Source organism: Poromitra crassiceps (genome assembly GCF_964638095.1).
Source record: "Poromitra crassiceps genome assembly, chromosome: 4".
Taxonomy (NCBI): Eukaryota; Metazoa; Chordata; class Actinopteri; order Beryciformes; family Melamphaidae; genus Poromitra; species Poromitra crassiceps.
In genome coordinates this window covers 2,688,930-2,708,852 of record NC_139626.1, presented here as the reverse complement: position 1 = coordinate 2,708,852, position 19,923 = coordinate 2,688,930, and the positions used below count along the sequence as shown (strand labels likewise).

General features: G+C 43.9%; 1 protein-coding gene across 2 annotated transcripts in view; it reads left to right on the top strand.

Annotated features, from left to right (window-relative positions):
* ccdc186 (coiled-coil domain-containing protein 186) overlaps nt 1-19,923 on the top strand; it is a 67,907-nt gene that overhangs the window by 31,966 nt on the left and 16,018 nt on the right. For both annotated transcript variants that reach the window (XM_083636174.1, XM_083636175.1), the window contains exons 9-14: nt 445-531; nt 649-791; nt 4,628-4,883; nt 5,694-5,883; nt 11,072-11,152; nt 16,510-16,738. In XM_083636174.1, coding sequence (XP_083492300.1) covers nt 445-531; nt 649-791; nt 4,628-4,883; nt 5,694-5,883; nt 11,072-11,152; nt 16,510-16,738 — 986 coding nt within the window. The remainder of the gene's footprint in view (nt 1-444; nt 532-648; nt 792-4,627; nt 4,884-5,693; nt 5,884-11,071; nt 11,153-16,509; nt 16,739-19,923) is intronic.

Below are 19,923 nucleotides of genomic sequence, written 5' to 3'. Positions count from 1 at the left end.
TGCACAGAGTGAAGGTTTAACATAGTGCTCTTTTGATTGTCAGGTGCACAGAGTGAAGGCCGTGTGTAACATAGTGCTCTTTTGATTGACAGGTGCACAGAGTGAAGGTTTAACATAGTGCTCTTTTGATTGTCAGGTGCACAGAGTGAAGGTGTAACATAGTGCTCTTTTGATTGTCAGGTGCACAGAGTGAAGGTGTAACATAGTGCTCTTTTGATTGTCAGGTGCACAGAGTGAAGGTGTAACATAGTGCTCTTTTGATTGTCAGGTGCACAGAGTGAAGGTGTAACATAGTGCTCTTTTGATTGTCAGGTGCACAGAGTGAAGGTTTAACATAGTGCTCTTTTGATTGTCAGGTGCACAGAGTGAAGGTGTAACATAGTGCTCTTTTGATTGTCAGGTGCACAGAGTGAAGGTGTAACATAGTGCTCTTTTGATTGTCAGGTGCACAGAGTGAAGGCCAAAGAGCTGAATGACCTGAAGAGGAGTTACAAAGAGAGCATGGATGAGCTCACCACCCTCCGCACCAAGGTAGGTCATGCAACCAACATCCGTGTACCTGTGCGTGCGTTTGTGCATGCACATGAGATCAGCATCGCCTGTCTTTCTTCACCTGAAGAAGTGTGTGTGTGTATTTGTGCCCTTTAGTTAAAGTGTCTGGAGGAGGAACGTCCACGCTGGGAGGATGAGCTGAGCAAGTATAGGGAGATCATTAACAGGCAGAAGGCCGAGATCGGCCGACAGAGGGACAAGCTGGGAGAGATCACTGAGCTGGAGGATCAGCATCAACGGTAAACACACACACACACACTAGACCGACCGATACTGGATTTTTGAGGCCGATACCGATATTGGGGAGTACAAAAATTCCGATATCGATATATCGGCCGATATTCTTAGATTATATATACACATTATATCACACAATGTTTTTGCAATGATCCTTCAAATATCAAACACTTGACAAAGATATGACTTGACATGACTTGACATATGTAATGTAGGCAGGATATGTTACACCTTATCAATAAACTTTATTGTCCAAAATGATATCAATGCAATGAAATAGTAAACTTAACTGGGGATTTAATAATTATAAATAACTAGAAATACAAAAACACAAATATAACAAATATAAAATATAACTTGAATTAAGAAAAAAGATCAAATATACACAACATGTTGTCTATGACTTAAAAAATACAAAATAAAAAAATATCGGCATATCGGCCAATATATCGGTCGGGCTCTAATACACACACACACACACACACACACACACACACACTTATCATACACAGACACACAAACACACACACTAATATACACACTCAAGTGCAAAATCAACGAGAAGAGAAACAGCATGCATACTCACTGTAGGAGCAGTGCTACCAGTGCATCAACAGCCTGTCCTCAGGTGAGCGTGATCGCGTGGTTTCAAGCTGCCGATACCCCTTTTGACCAGCGAGCTCTTCCTATGCGATGCTATGGGAGAAATTCTCTATCCTCTCCTCCAGTGACGTAACCCCGTGACGTCCACTCCAAATTGGTCTATTTCACAAGGTGCGTAACAGCGCCATCTACTGTATAATAAGAATGGAGATGGTACCATCCGTATGCTGCTGACAGACAACCCCTCATACTACTCACTTTTTCAAGACTCTTCCCAAGGATTTAGGAATCTCACTGTTCATTTGTAGGTTGGCTGACTGTAAATTTGCATGGTGACGTACAGTATATTAACATAGGGTTACACTGCCTCTCTGCAGTAGTTTAACTAACAGAGTATTCAATCAGATGATTTGTCTCATCAAGAACACAATAGAGGGATATGTTGGGAAATGAGCACACATTAAGCTTTTGACATTTAGACCTTGCCCTGCTAATACCTCAGGATAGGGCTGTTCGATTTTGCCTAAAAATTTAATTGACGATTTCTTCTCACAAAACTTGATTTTCAGTTTCGATTTTTTTATACTATTATACTTCTCTAAACATTTGTTGCCTTGCAGAGCTCTTTTTTTCATCTGTTTTTCATAAGTGACAAATTACGCTTTTACTGTGAAGGCAGAACAACCCAACTTCCTGTTTTAGCCTAACTTGCTATGCCTAACTTCCTGGCTGTTCCTTGCTAACCTGCAGTCACTTGACACTGGTGGATTTGCGCTTTTGGAGGTGAGTCCTGGTAACGTTACTCGGTGGCCTCACGTGTTGTTATGTGAACTATAAAGGCAGCATTTCAGCGTCCAGTGATAACGTCTTTGTTCGTACATGACAGAGAGCCGCCCCGCCGTAATGTAATTACCCTAGTTAAAATAAAATCGATTTTACGATTTTCATTTTTTTAACATCGTCCTAACTAATTAATTCGATTACGATTCAAAATCGATTTATCGAGCAGCCCTACCTCAGGATATTTTAAGTCCTAAGTTGTGAATAAGTTCCTCCTTGTGTTGCTTGTGTAACACTGCAGGCAATCTGACTGATGCACCTCTATCACCATCTAAACATCATTGTTTTTTTTAGAGCACTAGGAAGGCCGTAATATAGTTTGTGGCCATTTTCTTCTTCTTCCTCAAGTACCTTATCACCGGATTTAAAGAGAGGCCAAGGGCAAATATAGCACACAGGACAGAAAGGATAAATGGTGATTAGGTTCTATGTATGTGAGTGTGCCTGTGCATGCAATGTACAGATTAATTACTTTTCCACTTACTGCTGAAATGCTGCTTTGTGTGTGCTAGACTGCCCTGGGTGGGTGACTCTGCCCCCTAATTGAGTTATGTTAAATCAAATGCACTCTCTCTTTGATTTTCCAGCGTTTTACGCTATTGCCAACATTTTTAGTTCTGCAGATAAGTTGGTGCTTCCAATATCTTGGCCCAGAGACCTTCTGATTTGCGTTGTGACCATTTATGGCTAATTCTGTTTTTGTAGATTATTTTGAAGATCGCACTGTTATCATCAGTGCATGTGAGAATTGTTAGCTCTAAAATCAAGAGCCTGGTCTTCTACCTGCTCTATTTGTAAAGCGCCTTGAGATAACTCCTGTTATGATTTGGCGCTATAAAATATAAAATTGAATGATTGATTGATTGCTTGATTGTTACTGATCATTTTTGCTGTAACTGTTGTACAATTGAAATGTATTTCATTGTACACAATATTGTGTACACAATAGAATGCAGAATTCACATTCATGGATTTCTCAATAATTCAATAACTTCTCAATTTTAGTGTCACTAACCTTTCACATACCCTTTCAAAGATGTATGTTGTATACGGTATGTTATGTTTTCCTGATGATCTACTGCTGATTCCTGTGTATAATTGCATGTGTAATGGTCTGCATTTCACAAGATACTTTATTATTGCCATGCAGCAATGTTGGTGGTAATTGTTTGCTACAGCATGGTAGCTCAGTTCCACTGCAAAAAGAGCAGAGTAAACACACACGAGTGCTACAGCATGGTAGCTCAGTTCTACTGCAAAAAGAGCAGAGTAAACACACACGAGCGGTACAGACAGACAGGGCAGCGAGCAGGGGGAGGTGAGAGTTATGACATTATTGAACTGGGTGCTTTTTGTGGATATGGCCCTATAGCGCCTCCCAGAGGGTGCTGGGTGAGGGGTGACTTGTCGTTTTAGCTGCCCGGTTGGAGGTGCGTACTACTAGTACACGATGTGAAGCTCGAGGTGAATGGCACACTGTCTCATAAGAGTTGCTGTCAATGCATAATAAATTGTACTGTAAATTATACTGTAAAATACCTGTTGAAAGTTGTGGAGGGCAGAGGTACTTCTACTTAAATATATATTTATTAAAGATCAAGTCTGATGAGATAGATCTGAACTGGTCTTTAAGCCTCTTCCAAGACCGTACAGATTGTGCAGTCAACATGGGAACAGGTCAGAGCAAAGTTAAGACAAAACATGTCATGTCTGTGTCACTGTCTGACCGAGGCCTCTGGCATAGTTATTAGGGGTGGGAATCACCAGATGCCCACGATACGATACTAAAACGATACTTGAGTCACGATACGATAGTATTGCGATATATTGAATATTGCGATATATTGAATATTGCGATATTTCGATATATTGTCTAACTCCTTTTCCTTGACCTCACCGGAAGTAAAACATGCAGTGTTTTTTTTGTTTTGTTTTGTTTTGGTCCCACATGTAGGCTACATTATTAAGCTTCTCTGGACTCAATATGCCACTGCAGGCGCGGACTGCAACATCGGGCGCTTTGGGCAGATGCCCGGTGGCCTGGCATGGCATGGCCTGCAAAAAAAAAAATATATATATATATATATATATATATATATATATATATATATATATATATATATATATATCGATACTTGGCGTCCAAATATCGATACAATATCGTCAGGCAAAATATCGCGATACCATGGTGTATCGATTTTTCCCCCCACCCCTAATAGTTATAGCACAAACACAACACACACACAGGTTACAATGTGGTGACCATTCATCATTAAACACTACATTTTAGTTAGTACATGTTTGTTCTATTTTCTCTTCCATGAGACCCGTTTAAATGTTCCTGTCATGTCACTCGGCCAAAAGGTGAACTTGAGCCATGTTTTTGTCACTCTAGCGACAAGCAGGAAGTTGGGTCTCTTCGCGAGGAGGTGGACGGCTTGACCGGCCAGATGGGCGACCTCCAGCGTGACGTGGAGGGCAGCAGGGAGCGCGAGGGCGAGCTGCTGGGCTTCACCGAGAAGCTGAGCAGCAAGAACGCCCAGCTCCAGTCAGAGAGCAACGGACTACAGGCTCAGCTGGACCAGCTCAGCAGCAGCGCCGCAGAGCTCCGAGCCAGGCTGGAGGACACCAACAGGCTGCTGGAAGACAAGGTGACAGGCTGGGGGGAGCAGACATATAGTCACATAGTACGGTAGCCTGGGTAAACCCAGCCTCCACGTGACCTGCTCTCAGTCAGTGACTAGTGAGCAGGGTCTGTCTGAGAGCAGGTCACGTGGGGGCTGGGTTTACCCAGGCTAATAGTATGGGGCTTGATACAATGACATGCAGCTGCTGCGTTACGGCTCCGGACTGTACAGCTGCCGGATCAGAGCCACACACAAGTCATCTGTCAGACGCATGCGGGATCCGACAAAAATAGAAGAGATTTTTGGAAGAGAAGAGATTCTGTTCCGGCAGTTTTACCGGAGCCGTGACGCATCTGCTGTACATTGGCTTTAAGAAATGTGGTCTGTCTGTGTGGGTAATGGCTAAGTAAATAGACTGAAAAAAGAGACCCTTGCACTAAGCATCTACGCAAGTCATAAGGTTCTGACTAGCAAAAGGCCACATCTCTGTCAGTCTGATCAAATCCCTGATTCCCAATATTTATTTTGTCCTCTTGAACCCGAGTGGCACCAATGTGTTGTAGAGTAGATATGTTGTTCTTTTTGTACTCTCATAATAGTTCAGTTTTTTTTTTAACCTAAAAATGTTTCAATATCTGTTGAATTTGAATCACTGTACAATAGGGTTATTTTCTGTCTCGATATTCATATGAACCGTAAATTTCAGGCTTAGAATATGTTTTCCTTCACTTGAATCGCACAACAACAATATTACGCTGACTTAGCTGTCCCATCGTGGCTGTTGCTGCCATTCCTCCACCCATGCTTGTCCCCACCCCACCATGGACCCTGCAGTCACAGCAGCTGAGGCGGGAGGAGACGCTGAGGCAGCAGGAGGTGCAGGGCCTGCAGGAGGAGCGGGCAGCACTGCAGACAGAGGTGGCCCGTCTGAACACCCGGGTGAACGAGCTGAAGGACGAGCTGGTGACCCAGAAGAGGAAGCAAGCTGTCAACATCAAGGACCTGGCAAAACATCTCACACAAGGTTAGGAGACTCCCTTATGTTTTCAGCATCTCCCATCTGGAGCTCATCCACCGGCTGAAATGATGGTTGAGAGGGCCGCTCTGCCGTTCTTGAGTCCACGTTCTTGTGGACGAGGTGAGCGTGATTGCGTGGTTTAAAGCTGCCGATACCCCTTTTGACCAGCAAGCTCTTCCTATGCGATGCTATGGGAGAAATTCTCTATCCTCTCCTCCAGTGACATAACCCCGTGACGTCCACTCCAAATTGGTCTATTTCACAAGGTGCGTAACAGCGCCATCTACTGTATAACAGTGAAAACACTAATTGTCGGAAAATTCAGGGAAGCGTTGTCTCATAATACAAAAAAAGATAACAAAGTGAAAGTTTGGGTATCTAAATATGAAACCCAACGTTTCTTTGTTGCAATTTCTACTTTAAATATGAAAAGGTAGTAGAAAGTGTTAGATTCTTACAATGTTATCTCAGGTTTTCCACTAGTCTAAGAGCACAGTTTTGAGAATCAGTACAGAATGGTCTGATTCTATTTAGAAGAGCAGATATGTAAAAAAAAAATATATATATATATATATATATATACATAGAAAAATCAACCCTATTGTATTGTATTTTGTTATTTTTTAACAGACTGGAATCAAAAGTGCCATCGATCTTCTGCCCTAGTAAAGTGTCCATTGTGTTTTCAGATGACGTCGTTCATGTCACCAAACCCATGTGGGATTTGCCACAAGTCAAGACGATGGATCACCAGTTCCCATCATCTGCTTTCATTGTAGATTGTCTTAAGCCTTGTCCACACTGATCCGTCAGAAAATGGACAGAATTATTGAACGGACAGATGTCTGTCCGATGAGAACTGAGTCTACGTCAAACCCCTCGCCCAAAGCACCGGGGCTGCTCCGCCGCCGGCGAGCCTGCCTGCGCAGCCTGCGTGCAGCTCCTTGGAAATGTGACTCGATGCAAATGACATGAACAGCGCGAGTATTATATAATGTAGATCATGTGCAGATAACTGGAGAGAAGTATATGCACTACATTCTCCCCTTGGACTAACTTCTAGTCACTGAAATCCTGGTGAAATCACACAATTTTACTCATTTTGCTGGGTAATCCCTTATAGCCTCATTCACCGCCTCGGCCATCTTCTTTGAAAAGTTGAAACAAATCTCGGAACGCCTCCTCTCGAGACCTCGACTCTGATTGGCTAAACGGACAGTGACTATCCGACCATCCGATACGTCCATCCAGAAAAAGTTAATCCCTCTTCAACTTTCTGTCCATCAAAACGTATGCAAATTTTCTGGATACGTACACTTCTGAGTGCTCCACGGACAGTCGGACAGTTGTCATTGAAAATGAATGGAAGTGAACAGAGAAATGAACGCACACGGACAGACACCACGGATCAGTGTGGCCAAGCCCTTTAGCCGAGACGGTCTCTGCTCATCTTGACTGAGGTCATGTCACAGTCACACGTGTAGATAGAGGGTCTCTGCTCATCATGACTGAGGTCATGTCACAGTCACACGTGTAGATAGAGGGTCTCTGCTCATCTTGACTGAGGTCATGTCACAGTCACACGTGTAGATAGAGGGTCTCTGCTCATCATGACTGAGGTCATGTCACAGTCACACGTGTAGATAGAGGGTCTCCTCTCATCATGACTGAGGTCATGTCACAGTCACACGTGTAGATAGAGGGTCTCTGCTCATCATGACTGAGGTCATGTCACAGTCACACGTGTAGATAGAGGGTCTCCTCTCATCATGACTGAGGTCATGTCACAGTCACACGTGTAGATAGAGGGTCTCTGCTCATCATGACTGAGGTCATGTCACAGTCACACGTGTAGATAGAGGGTCTCTGCTCATCATGACTGAGGTCATGTCACAGTCACACGTGTAGATAGAGGGTCTCCTCTCATCATGACTGAGGTCATGTCACAGTCACACGTGCAGATAGAGGGTCTCCTCTCATCATGACTGAGGTCATGTCACAGTCACACGTGTAGATAGAGGGTCTCCTCTCATCATGACTGAGGTCATGTCACAGTCACACGTGTAGATAGAGGGTCTCCTCTCATCATGACTGAGGTCATGTCACAGTCACACGTGTAGATAGAGGGTCTCTGCTCATCATGACTGAGGTCATGTCACAGTCACACGTGTAGATAGAGGGTCTCTGCTCATCTTGACTGAGGTCATGTCACAGTCACACGTGTAGATAGAGGGTCTCTGCTCATCATGACTGAGGTCATGTCACAGTCACACGTGTAGATAGAGGGTCTCTGCTCATCTTGACTGAGGTCATGTCACAGTCACACGTGTAGATAGAGGGTCTCCTCTCATCATGACTGAGGTCATGTCACAGTCACACGTGTAGATAGAGGGTCTCTGCTCATCATGACTGAGGTCATGTCACAGTCACACGTGTAGATAGAGGGTCTCTGCTCATCATGACTGAGGTCATGTCACAGTCACACGTGTAGATAGAGGGTCTCCTCTCATCATGACTGAGGTCATGTCACAGTCACACGTGTAGATAGAGGGTCTCTGCTCATCTTGACTGAGGTCATGTCACAGTCACACGTGTAGATAGAGGGTCTCCTCTCATCATGACTGAGGTCATGTCACAGTCACACGTGCAGATAGAGGGTCTCCTCTCATCATGACTGAGGTCATGTCACAGTCACACGTGTAGATAGAGGGTCTCTGCTCATCTTGACTGAGGTCATGTCACAGTCACACGTGTAGATAGAGGGTCTCTGCTCATCTTGACTGAGGTCATGTCACAGTCACACGTGTAGATAGAGGGTCTCTGCTCATCTTGACTGAGGTCATGTCACAGTCACACGTGTAGATAGAGGGTCTCTGCTCATCTTGACTGAGGTCATGTCACAGTCACACGTGTAGATAGAGGGTCTCTGCTCATCTTGACTGAGGTCATGTCACAGTCACACGTGTAGATAGAGGGTCTCTGCTCATCTTGACTGAGGTCATGTCACAGTCACACGTGTAGATAGAGGGTCTCTGCTCATCTTGACTGAGGTCATGTCACAGTCACACGTGTAGATAGAGGGTCTCTGCTCATCTTGACTGAGGTCATGTCACAGTCACACGTGCAGATAGAGGGTCTCTGCTCATCTTGACTGAGGTCATGTCACAGTCACACGTGCAGATAGACGGTCTCCGCTCATCATGACTGAGGTCATGTCACAGTCACACGTGCAGATAGACGGTCTCCGCTCATCATGACTGAGGTCATGTCACAGTCACACGTGCAGATAGAGGGTCTCTGCTCATCTTGACTGAGGTCATGTCACAGTCACACGTGCAGATAGAGGCGAGAATACAGACTGGATAGCAGCAAGGGACTGGCCAGCAGATAGCTGCTGAGGCTTAGAGAGCTATTGTTCTCATTCTAGGCTTATTTTAAAAGAGCCTGTCCTGCCCTACTCCGTTCTCCGGGCACTCATGCTAACCATAAGGCATGCATCTCAGGGTTATCTTGTATGGGGGGTGCTTTTAATCTTCACATAGCTGGTATGTGCAGGACCTTTCTTCACCCGTGCTACAGTGAGACTCCATGACTACATTATAGACATTTTTAAGCCTTTATGCATTAGCTGAGCGTGCACTCTTCTTTCTCAGCAGTACATGTATTCAGAGCTACTCACTGAGTTGAATCAGAGAGCTTTAATATCGATAGAGACACTCCACTGCAGGCTTTGCCAATAATAAGAAATGGCAAATTGTGAACAGAGGTGGTGGTGTGCTCTGAGGATTGTTCTGGTGTCTCAAGGAAAATCAATGTAGGTGCTCTTGAAGAAAGGGTTCATCATATTGGAGCAAGAGGCAGGCTTCAGGCACTCGTACGTGGAGCAAGGAAAACTAGTTAATTTAAAGTTAAAAAGCCTTTAAAAAAAAACGACCGGTTTCGACCGACAAGGTCTTCATCTTTTTTAATTGTTAATTGTCCTACATGTAAAGCCATGCAATAATAAAGGCTTTTTAACTTTAAATTAACTAGTTTTCCTTGCACCATGTACGAGTGCCTGAAGCCTGCCTCTTGCTCCAATAAGAAATGGCACTCTTCTGGTCTCCTAAATGGGCGTGGTCATCAGCTTGTGATTGGCTGTCTGTCAATGGTTGAATGGTATGAAACTTCATTGGCTGACCAGTCTCCCAAGTGGGCGTGGCCGTGGCGATACCTCCGTGGCACAGATACAGGAAGTGACTGGAAGTTGGGGTGTCTCGCTCTGATAGTGACCGTCTCTGGTTGAATCAAGCAATGAAGCGTATGTTTGAAGATCTCTCTGTGTGTCTGCATCAAATAATTTCTGTTGGAGCAATTCACGCACTTATCTGTGCATGCATGTGTATGATATGTCTGTATCTTACGATACCAGTCAGTGTTGTCTGTTTCTTTTTTTATGTTTTTTTCTTTTTTTAAGATTATTTTGGGGGCATTTTTGCGTTTATTGTATAGGACAGTAGGTTGACAGGAAAGGTGGGGAGAGAGAGGGGATGACATGGGGCAAAGGACCCACGGGGTCAGATTCAAACCCGGGTCGGCCACGCAAAGGACTAAGCTTTAATGCTACGTGCTCTACCAGGTGCGCCACCGGGATGCCCCTAGAATTATCTGTTCCACTCGCAAACATGGTCTATTATCCAAAAATGACTAGTACTGTATATTATACTGATGTATGTTATAATATATAATATTAAAGAAACCAATGACTGTGTTAGCCTCACAGCAAGAAGGTCCCAGGTTTGAACCCCGGTCCATCCCAGGCTCTTTCTGTGTGGAGTTTCCATGTTCTCCCCATGTTTGTGTGGGTTTCCGCCAGGTGCTCTGGTTTCCTCCCACCATCAAAGACATGTATGTTAGGGTTAATACTCCTATCACTGCCCCTGAGCAAGGCACTGGCAAAAGAACTGGAGTTGGTCCCTGAGGGCTGCACTGCAGCTGCCCACTGCTCCTGGAACTAGAATGGGTCAAATGCAGAGGACAAATCTAACCACGGGGATAATAAAGTATACAAATTACCCCAACTTTTGCTATTTTATAAGCAATATAGTAATAACTTCAATAATATCCAATAGCATTTTGTTAGAGTAGGTACCGAATTAATGGAATTAATCTCTCTCAGTGACCGTTGACGATTCTCTCTTCTCTTTTTGTGCAGCTCGTAAGAAACTGGAGCAGGTTGAGAATGGAGGCTGCGACCGGGATGTCAGCAGTATGGGCAGTCGCTCCAGTTCCTCAGGTACCTGTCCCCGAGTGAACTCATCCTCCAAACACACCATTCAAGGCAGGGCTGGATTATTTCATTCAAAATATAAAATATAAAATGGAAGTACATGTACTACTGTGACTAAGTGACCCCCTCCAGCACCCCCCCATCCCAATAGGATATGAAGCCTTCAAAAATCCTCCTCCTGAATATGTTCAGTTGAAAGGGAATTGATCCTCCCTCTGACATTTTGAGTCAGACAATTGGACTCGAGTCATAGGGACTCGGACTCGAGTCGACTCGAGTCGCAAATTTGACGACTTCCGACTCGACTCGGACTTGGAAGGTAAATACTTGAAACTCGACTCGGACTTGGAAGAAAATGACTCGAAACTCGACTCGGACTTGTGCCAAGATCAGCCGAGTGCACCAGCTGGGCGTACACCTAGGTGTAACGCTACGTCCGATGTAGAACTCAAAGTTACGACTAACTTAATTTTATGACTAGTGCACCATGTAGTCTGTATGTGCTGCGCCTGGGTGTAACTTTTACATACCCAAGGCGTAGCCTACTGACTGACAGCTGTCTCATCTTGATCTGCGCTGTCAGGACTGACAGCTCTGTGCTGTCAGTGTCGTTCAGTCCTGTGATGCGGCCGGAATCTTCTCTCGTAAATGGACGTTTTGGGCGCAGGACCTCCGCTCGTCGGCGGGTTTTTAAAAGCTGGTGCGTCCGAAGATCTTTTCATTTCTTCCTGACTTCGTCAACTGCCCGCAGTGCGCAGTCTGCCATCGCATTCAGTACTGATTGCACTTGTGATCAAATTCCATACATCTTGTTTCTGTGTGTTTGTGTTGGCGCTGTTAAATTGAGCTGTGAGAACGTTTCTATGCTTTGAATACAAGTTAACTCTATAAGTTTGAGCTGAGTTGGAGCTGTCTGTCAGCTGTCTCAAGCTCGTCTGAGAGAAGTGTGTTGCTTGGCAACAAGCACGTATTTACGTGAACGCGCACGTCCGCAGCCTAAAGACTGGGCGTGCGCAGCTACGACCATGGTAAGCCAGTCTTGGTGCACTCGGTGTAAATTCACACACGTGATTAATAACCTTATAGGCTTTTTATATTTTACTGGAGGACGTGCCTTGTCATTTTTTCTAACCTGTGACTCGACTTGACATAACCTGTGACTTGACTCGACTTGTGAGGGACTTGAATTGACAATCTTTGACTCGACTTGACTTGACATAACCTATGACTCGACTCGAGACTTGACTTGAAATAACATTGTGACTCGACTTGACTTGACTTGCCGACAAAAGGAAAGACTTGGGACTTGCTTGAGACTCGGGACCAATTGACTTGAGACTCGCTTGGGACTCGGATCAGAGGGACTTGGACAATTGTCTGTTTTGAGTAGATCCTACTCCAAATGTTTTGACATAAGTTCCTGCTTTGAAATTCCTCCTGTGTTATTAGGTGCTCAGGAGGAGCCTCTCTGTGTTATTAGGTGCTCAGGAGGAGCCCCTCTAAGAGCCAGGCTTTGCATGTTGATGTTTGATCATGTGCAATACTTTTAGTAATGAGAAGGGTTCGTGTCGGGTCGCAAAGCGGCCGAAAATGACCATTTTCCATGGGAAGCTACTCCGGAATGTTGGACATTTTTAGAATGTTTTTGCTTGTTCCCAATATTCCAAGTTGGAAACTTTCCATGGGAATTAACGGGAACATTACGTGAATGAATGGGAATTTTTGTTATTCAATGAAAGAATCCATTCAAGTTATAATAATAATGCATGTCTGCTTATGACAAAACAAAATGTTTATATTTGTCTGTATATGACAAGGTAAATAAATACAGTAAATTACCCTAACATTTTCCGTTTATTTTCCTTAATTCCCATATATCCCCATGGAAAGTTTGCAACTTTGAATGTTCGCAGAATTTGGCAACCATAGTAATGAGCAGTGCTTAGGGGAATGACAGTATATACACTTTACTTTTTAGGCCGTGCAGAGCCCCAAGAGCCCTGCGTAAGGGAAACAGTGTGCACTTGTACACCTGGCAGTGCGGTCACATTCAAGCAGATACACAAATATGATTCAACTATAAATACCAGATATTTATCAGCTAGGCACAAATGAAATTCAAGATTAAAAATAATATATATTTTTTGAGTTTTTATTATTATTATTATTTAATTATTAAATTATTTTTTATTAAAAACATTAGAACGTGTCGATTGTGTAGAATGTGTCGATGACATCTTACACATTCTAACATCTTTTGGATCATTTTCTGGTTACAAGCGAAACATCGGCAAAAGCGAGTGCTTCCCCATTAACGAGGCAGCCAAGCAAATTCCGCCAGGCACGCTACCATTCCACCAGGCACGCTACCATTCCACCAGGCACGCTACCATTCCACCAGGCACGCTACCATTCCACCAGGCACGCTACCATTCCACCAGGCACGCTACCATTCCACCAGGCACGCTACCATTCCACCAGGCACGCTACCATTCCACCAGGCATGCTACCATTCCACCAGGCACGCTACCATTCCACCAGGCACGCTACCATTCCACCAGGCACGCTACCATTCCACCAGGCACGCTACCATTCCACCAGGCACGCTACCATCCCAGCTAGCTCATTCTAATTTCCGCTACTTAGGAATCAGCATTTCCCTTTCCTCTCTCTTTAAGAATAATTTCACAAAGTTAGTGGGTGATATTAAATCTGATCTAGAACATTGGGATTCTCTCCCTTTGTCATTAATGGGTAGAATCAACTCTGTTAAAATTAATATTCTTCCTCGCCTTTTATTCCTTTTTCAATGTCTCCCGATTTTTTATACCAAAGTCATTCTTTCAAAACTTGGACAAAATGATTTCCAGGTTTATCTGGGCTGGTAAAAACCCGAGGGCTCGTAGAGAGGTTCTCCAGAGAAGCAAGCAAGATGGGGGTTTCGCCCTGCCCAACTTCCTATTGTACTACTGGGCGGCCATCTTGTTAAGATTCACGCATGGTGTAACTCACCCGCTCTCAATTGGTGTGTAATTGAAGACATCTCCTCTCGTCCTTCCTCTCTTTCAGCTTTAGTCTGTGCCCCTCTGGACTCTCCCCCCCCCCCCCAATTTATTACAAATCCTATAGTTCTCTCTTCTCTAAAGATATGGAAACAGTTTAGGCATCAGTTCAGTTTGTCTGCCCCTTCCCCACACAGCCCTACTGTATATGCCATAATCATTTATTTCCTCCTTCCCACCTACTGTAGATGCATTTTTCAGTTTATGGAGAGAGAAGGGCCTAGTCTGCTTTTCAGATTTATACTTAGAGGGTACATTTGCATCTTTTGATAACCTCCGTGTACAATATAATTTACCCCATTCCCACTTGTTTAAATACATGCAGGCTCGTAATTACGCTCGCACGCCTTTGACATCTTTCCCTCTGCTCCAAGGCAACCTCTCTTCTATCTGATATTTTGTCTCTTCCTGAAACACAAGGTTTAATCTCAGTCATGTATAACCTCATACTGAACTCTGACATGATCTCTCTTGTGAGAGTTAGGGGTAAGTGGGAGGAGGAGTTTGGACAAGAACTGTCTGATGAATGTTGTGAGGAGGTGCTAGTTAGAGTCAACTCCTCATCCTCATGCTCTCGTCTAACCCTAATCCAGTTCAAAGTTCTACACAGGGTTCAGTACACAAAAGTAGGGATGCACGATATATCGGCAATCATATCGGTATCGGCCAGTATCGGCCGATTTTTTAACATATCGGTCATATCGGTATCGGTCAGATGTTGCAATGTTAATATCGGTTATCATTATCAGCCAAATTCTTCACATTGATATGAAATAATGCAGTAAATCTATGATTTATGGGCTTTTCCAAAGGCTTTGCAAATAAAGAAATGCATAACTTTTTCAAATTCAGTGTTAACATGTGTTTTTCAGTATGTACAAAATGTGATGATCATAAAAATGTGGTTTTATACAGATCATATCGACATCGGTAAATATCGGTTATCGGCCATAACAGCAATGTTAATATCGGTTATCGGCATCGGCCAAAATTTTCATATCGGTGCATCCCTACACAAAAGCTAAGCTTAGCAGGCTGTTCCCTGATACGAATGACACCTGTGATCGATGCGGCTTTTCTCCAGCTGACCATACTCATATGTTTTTCCTCTGTCCAAAGCTGTTTGATTTCTGCTCATGTTTTTTTAGAGCGCTAAGCGAAGCCCATACTATTACACTGAACCCATGTCCGTTTATTTCCATTTTTGGGGTGCCCTCTACATGAGCTAATCTCTCTCAAACTGAATCTGATGTTGTGGCTTTTGCCTCACTCATAGCCCGTAGACGTCTTCTGTTGCATTGGAAAAGTCAAAACCCCCCTGGCCCCTCCCTCTACATCCTGGCTCCTCCCTCTACATCCTGGCTCCTCCCTCTACATCCTGGCTGAGTGATTTCATGAGAAAATGAGGCACTCTGTGAGAGGATCAGTTGCCAACTTTGACAGAAGATGGCAGCCTATCATCTCCTATGTTAACTCGCTCTTGTCTTTGGACCCAAACTGACCTTTACTTTATTCTTTTTGAGATGGACACCCTGAGCATCCTCTTCTCCTTTTTCTCTCTCTCTCTCACTGTATCTTCCTATATAGACTTGTCTAAAGTAAGGTAAAGGTAAAGTCCCACTGATTGTCACACAATGTGTGAAATTTGTTCTCCGCATTTGACCTATCCCCTGGGGGAGCGGTGAGCGGCAGCGTGCGCCGCGCTCGGGAATCATATGGTGATCTAACCCCCCAATTCCAACCCTTTGATGCTGAGTGCCAAGCAGGGAGGCAATGGGTCCCATTTTTATAGTCTTTGGTATGACTCGGCCGGGGATCGAACTCACGACCTCCCAGTCTCAGGTCTATTGCTCATCACCCCCCATGTGACTACCTATGGATTACCTGAGGATGTTTTGAAGCTGAGTGCTTGCAGGAATACACTTTCAATGAATGAATTTGAATTAATTGTGTGCCAGCCCCAAGTTTGTCCATTGACATCATTGACATGGGATCAGAGTGCTTATGTTTTGACATTCATTTAAATAACAAGAAAAAAGTCTTGTCACTGAATGAGTTTTAAATGTTCTACTCTTGAGCTTGCCCTGCATGTTGTTTTGGTTTTGCTAAGTACAATCAAAGTGCTAAAGAAATGTAGATATTTGACGGCGTTTATTAGGACACAGCAGAGCACACATTGTTTCTTATAGTTGCATCATGATGGAAGCAAAGATTTGGTTCAGAGTATCGTGACTCTAGGCGGTTGGTCTAGAAAGTGCATGAAAAACAGAATTAAATTAACATCAACCTCCACCCCCGCAGGGTCCTTGAATACGCGCCATGGTGGAAGCAGTGGTGTTGAGGAGCGATCGGCAGAGAGTCAGGCTTGTCCCACGGTGGTGGTGGTGGACAGCTTCCCCGAGGTGGACAAAGCTGTGCTAGTGGAGCGCATCGTCCGCCTGCAGAAGGCTCTGGCCCGCAAGCAGGAGAAAATGGAGTTCATGGAGGACCACATCAAGCAACTGGTGGAGGAGATCCGCAGAAAGACCAAGTGAGTGGAACAGACCAAAGGACAGGGAGGACAGACACAAGGGCCTTTTGTGTCTTTTATTTTGTAATGATGAGTTTTACTATCAGATGGAACGTGTTGACATGTTATTGGTGCAGTGGATGGTGGTTAAATTTAGGCAGATTAGACAGGACGCATACCAAGGCACAACTAGGCCTATTATGATCATACACAGAGAAAAGAGTATACTCCCTGGACCGAAATTCTAGGATTCACCAATACCACTTTATTAACTCATTCCAAAGTACAAATCAAATTAATTATTTTTTTCCAAAGAGAATCTACTACTAGGGCTGTTAACACGTTCACTGCCAATGACGAGTTGACTCGTCAAAAAAAATCCAACGGTTGACTGCCAATGACGAGTTGACTCGTCAACAAAAAAAAAAAAAAAAAATTTGACGGTGGGACGTGGATCAACGCCCCCCACGTCTCCTATAAAAATATTGGAGCCACCGAACGTGTACAACCCATTCCACCGACCCACTAAGTGGCGACAGTGCTCTCCAGACTAGAAAAAGCCGAGCCAAAACTGCAGGGGAACGCGCGAGGAAACCATTCTCATACTGTAAAATGGATTGGCGAAAACGCTTTCGCTTTCGCGCATTATCGCGCTGGGAGCTGGCGGTGGGGGATTGCAAATTTGCATAATAGATTATGCGTGCATAACACACGTGCAACACACTTTGAAACACCGGCAGAAAGCCCCTCAATCGCATGCAGCTTCATTGCAGCTGAGCTCACAACCGAAACGACTCATGCAGACTCGCCCAAAGAGCAGCCGCCAGCAGCCAGGCAGCACAGACAGGCAGAGCCTCGCTTGTGACAAACGCTGCAAAGCCATCAGAGACACACCCACGGAGGGAGGAGTTTGAAGGAGAGGGGGGTTTCCTGCTGCTATGGAGGAAATTACTGTTCAAAACTATTGTTTAGATGTCTGACGTCTTACGCCAAAAATAAATGGTTAAAGTGACTGTTCTATCGAATTTCACAAAAAGCCATTTATCTCAGAATAAATTTTCAGACGCTGAAACCATGCTGTATTCTACTGCTAATGCCTACATAACTACTAACTCTACAAACTAACTCTTTTAGACAGAGAAAGCACACATTCTATTAGTTCTTTTGAGATCATTTGTGTTCACAAAATCTTAGCAGAAAAGAATCCTCGGCTCTTGAAAGATGAGCCAGAATCCTCAAAAAAAAAACTTGGCAGAACCTACCTACAGTATTGAAAAAACGGCTGGCAGTGAATGTGTTAATGTTGGGTCGCTGGACAAAAATGACTGAAGTATTATTAATTTTTCTCCATTACAAAAGATTTGATAGTTGAAAATCAGAATCAGAATCAGAATCAGAAAGACTTTAATGATCCCCGGGGGGAAATTGGGACAAGTAAGTCAAATAAGTCTCATTGTCTGTGGTTTTTCAGGTACACAGGTTAAAGCTAAACAGCTTTTAGTATTGCAGATATTCTAATTGGCCTGTATATGGGCCAAGTATATTTTAGGCGGTTTTAACTTGACGACATAAACATTCAAAATTGCCCCTAGCTTACTTCCTGTTGCAGTGTTTGCTAATACAAGCTGTCAGGTAATAAGCGAGGTTTCAAACTGTTCCGTGACACAATTCCGTGAAAACCACCAGTATTGGTTTGTTAGTGTTGAATTAGTGTAATGTTTCGCCGGCATGCCAGTGCTACCACTGACCTTGATAGACAGTATACACACACACACACACACGCACACACACACGCACGCACGCACGCACGCACGCACGCACACACACACACACACACACACACACATACACACACACACACACACACACACATACCCACACAGACACCACCACCTCCTACCCCCACTTTCTCTCTCATCTTCACATTGTTAGTGATGCAAACAACGTACTTGTCATTCTTGACAAACCTCTGTCTGTCACATGGATTTAGAGTTGAGCCATTCAGGGCGACTCAATGTGTCATTATGGATCTTTAATGATGGGTCATCCATATTCATGGCCATCACCTAAACTAAAGAGGCATAAGCCAGCATCAAGTTTCCCAATAGAGAGCCAATTGGGCCACGGGGTGCCAACGTTCATTTTGTCAATTTAAAACATAACTTTGCATGTCAAAAAAGTCAGTTTGTCGTCAAACTGAAACGTGGGGGTTAGTTTCGTATAAAAACTACATACTGTAGCTTGTGGAAGCTCGTGGCATGTCGCCGGTCTTCAGCTTTGTTGGTAGAAAAAGTGACGTCACTGGCGACAGTGTATGTAGTCCTTCTGCTTTATAACTTATAGTGCAACAGTTTGGCGACAAACTGCGACTTTCTTGACATATTGCAAAGTTATGTTTTAAATTGACAAAATTAACGTTGGCACCCCGTGGCACAATTCAAACGGGATCAGCAAAGTAACGTTATTCTCCGTTCACCGCCATTCATATTTTTCGCAGCGCTGGTACAGAGAGAAAAGTAGGAAGTGACGTTCACTTTGCCTCTATACTAAAATATCAAAGCTAGAGTCACATGTAAGAGGGTCCACCTTTTTCTTGCCCTGAAGGATGAGTTAAATTGTCCAATGATCTTAAAAGATTGCTCTATCTCTACTGTTCATACTAGATTAGATTGGCACTTGTTATTATCAGCTGTTTGTTTGTTTTGCTCTATCTCTACTGTTCATACTAGATTAGATTGGCACTTGTTATTATCAGCTGTTTGTTTGTTTTGCTCTGTCTCTACTGTTCATACTAGATTATATTGGCACTTGTTATTATCAGCTGTTTGTTTGTTTTGCTCTGTCTCTACTGTTCATACTAGATTATATTGGCACTTGTTATTATCAGCTGTTTGTTTGTTTTTGTCAGTGAAAAAGTGGTATTGTGGCATCCACGTTTACGCCTTAAATTGTGAAATGCTGTGAGCATTTGAAGAAAAGTGCACTGTAACTGCCTGCTTACTTCTCCTTGGATCGCCTCCTCTTTCTCACATCTCCTGTGTTTTCTAGCTATAGACTTGGATTGAATCCATTAGCCTCAACCTACATTCAGTGAGTTCTAATCGAGGACAAAATCCCACGGTTGCTGAGCTTAATTTAGCTCCGTTAAATCTCAGCTAAGTGGGGAGTGGGGGGGGGGGTGTTACATTATCCAGAATATGCATATG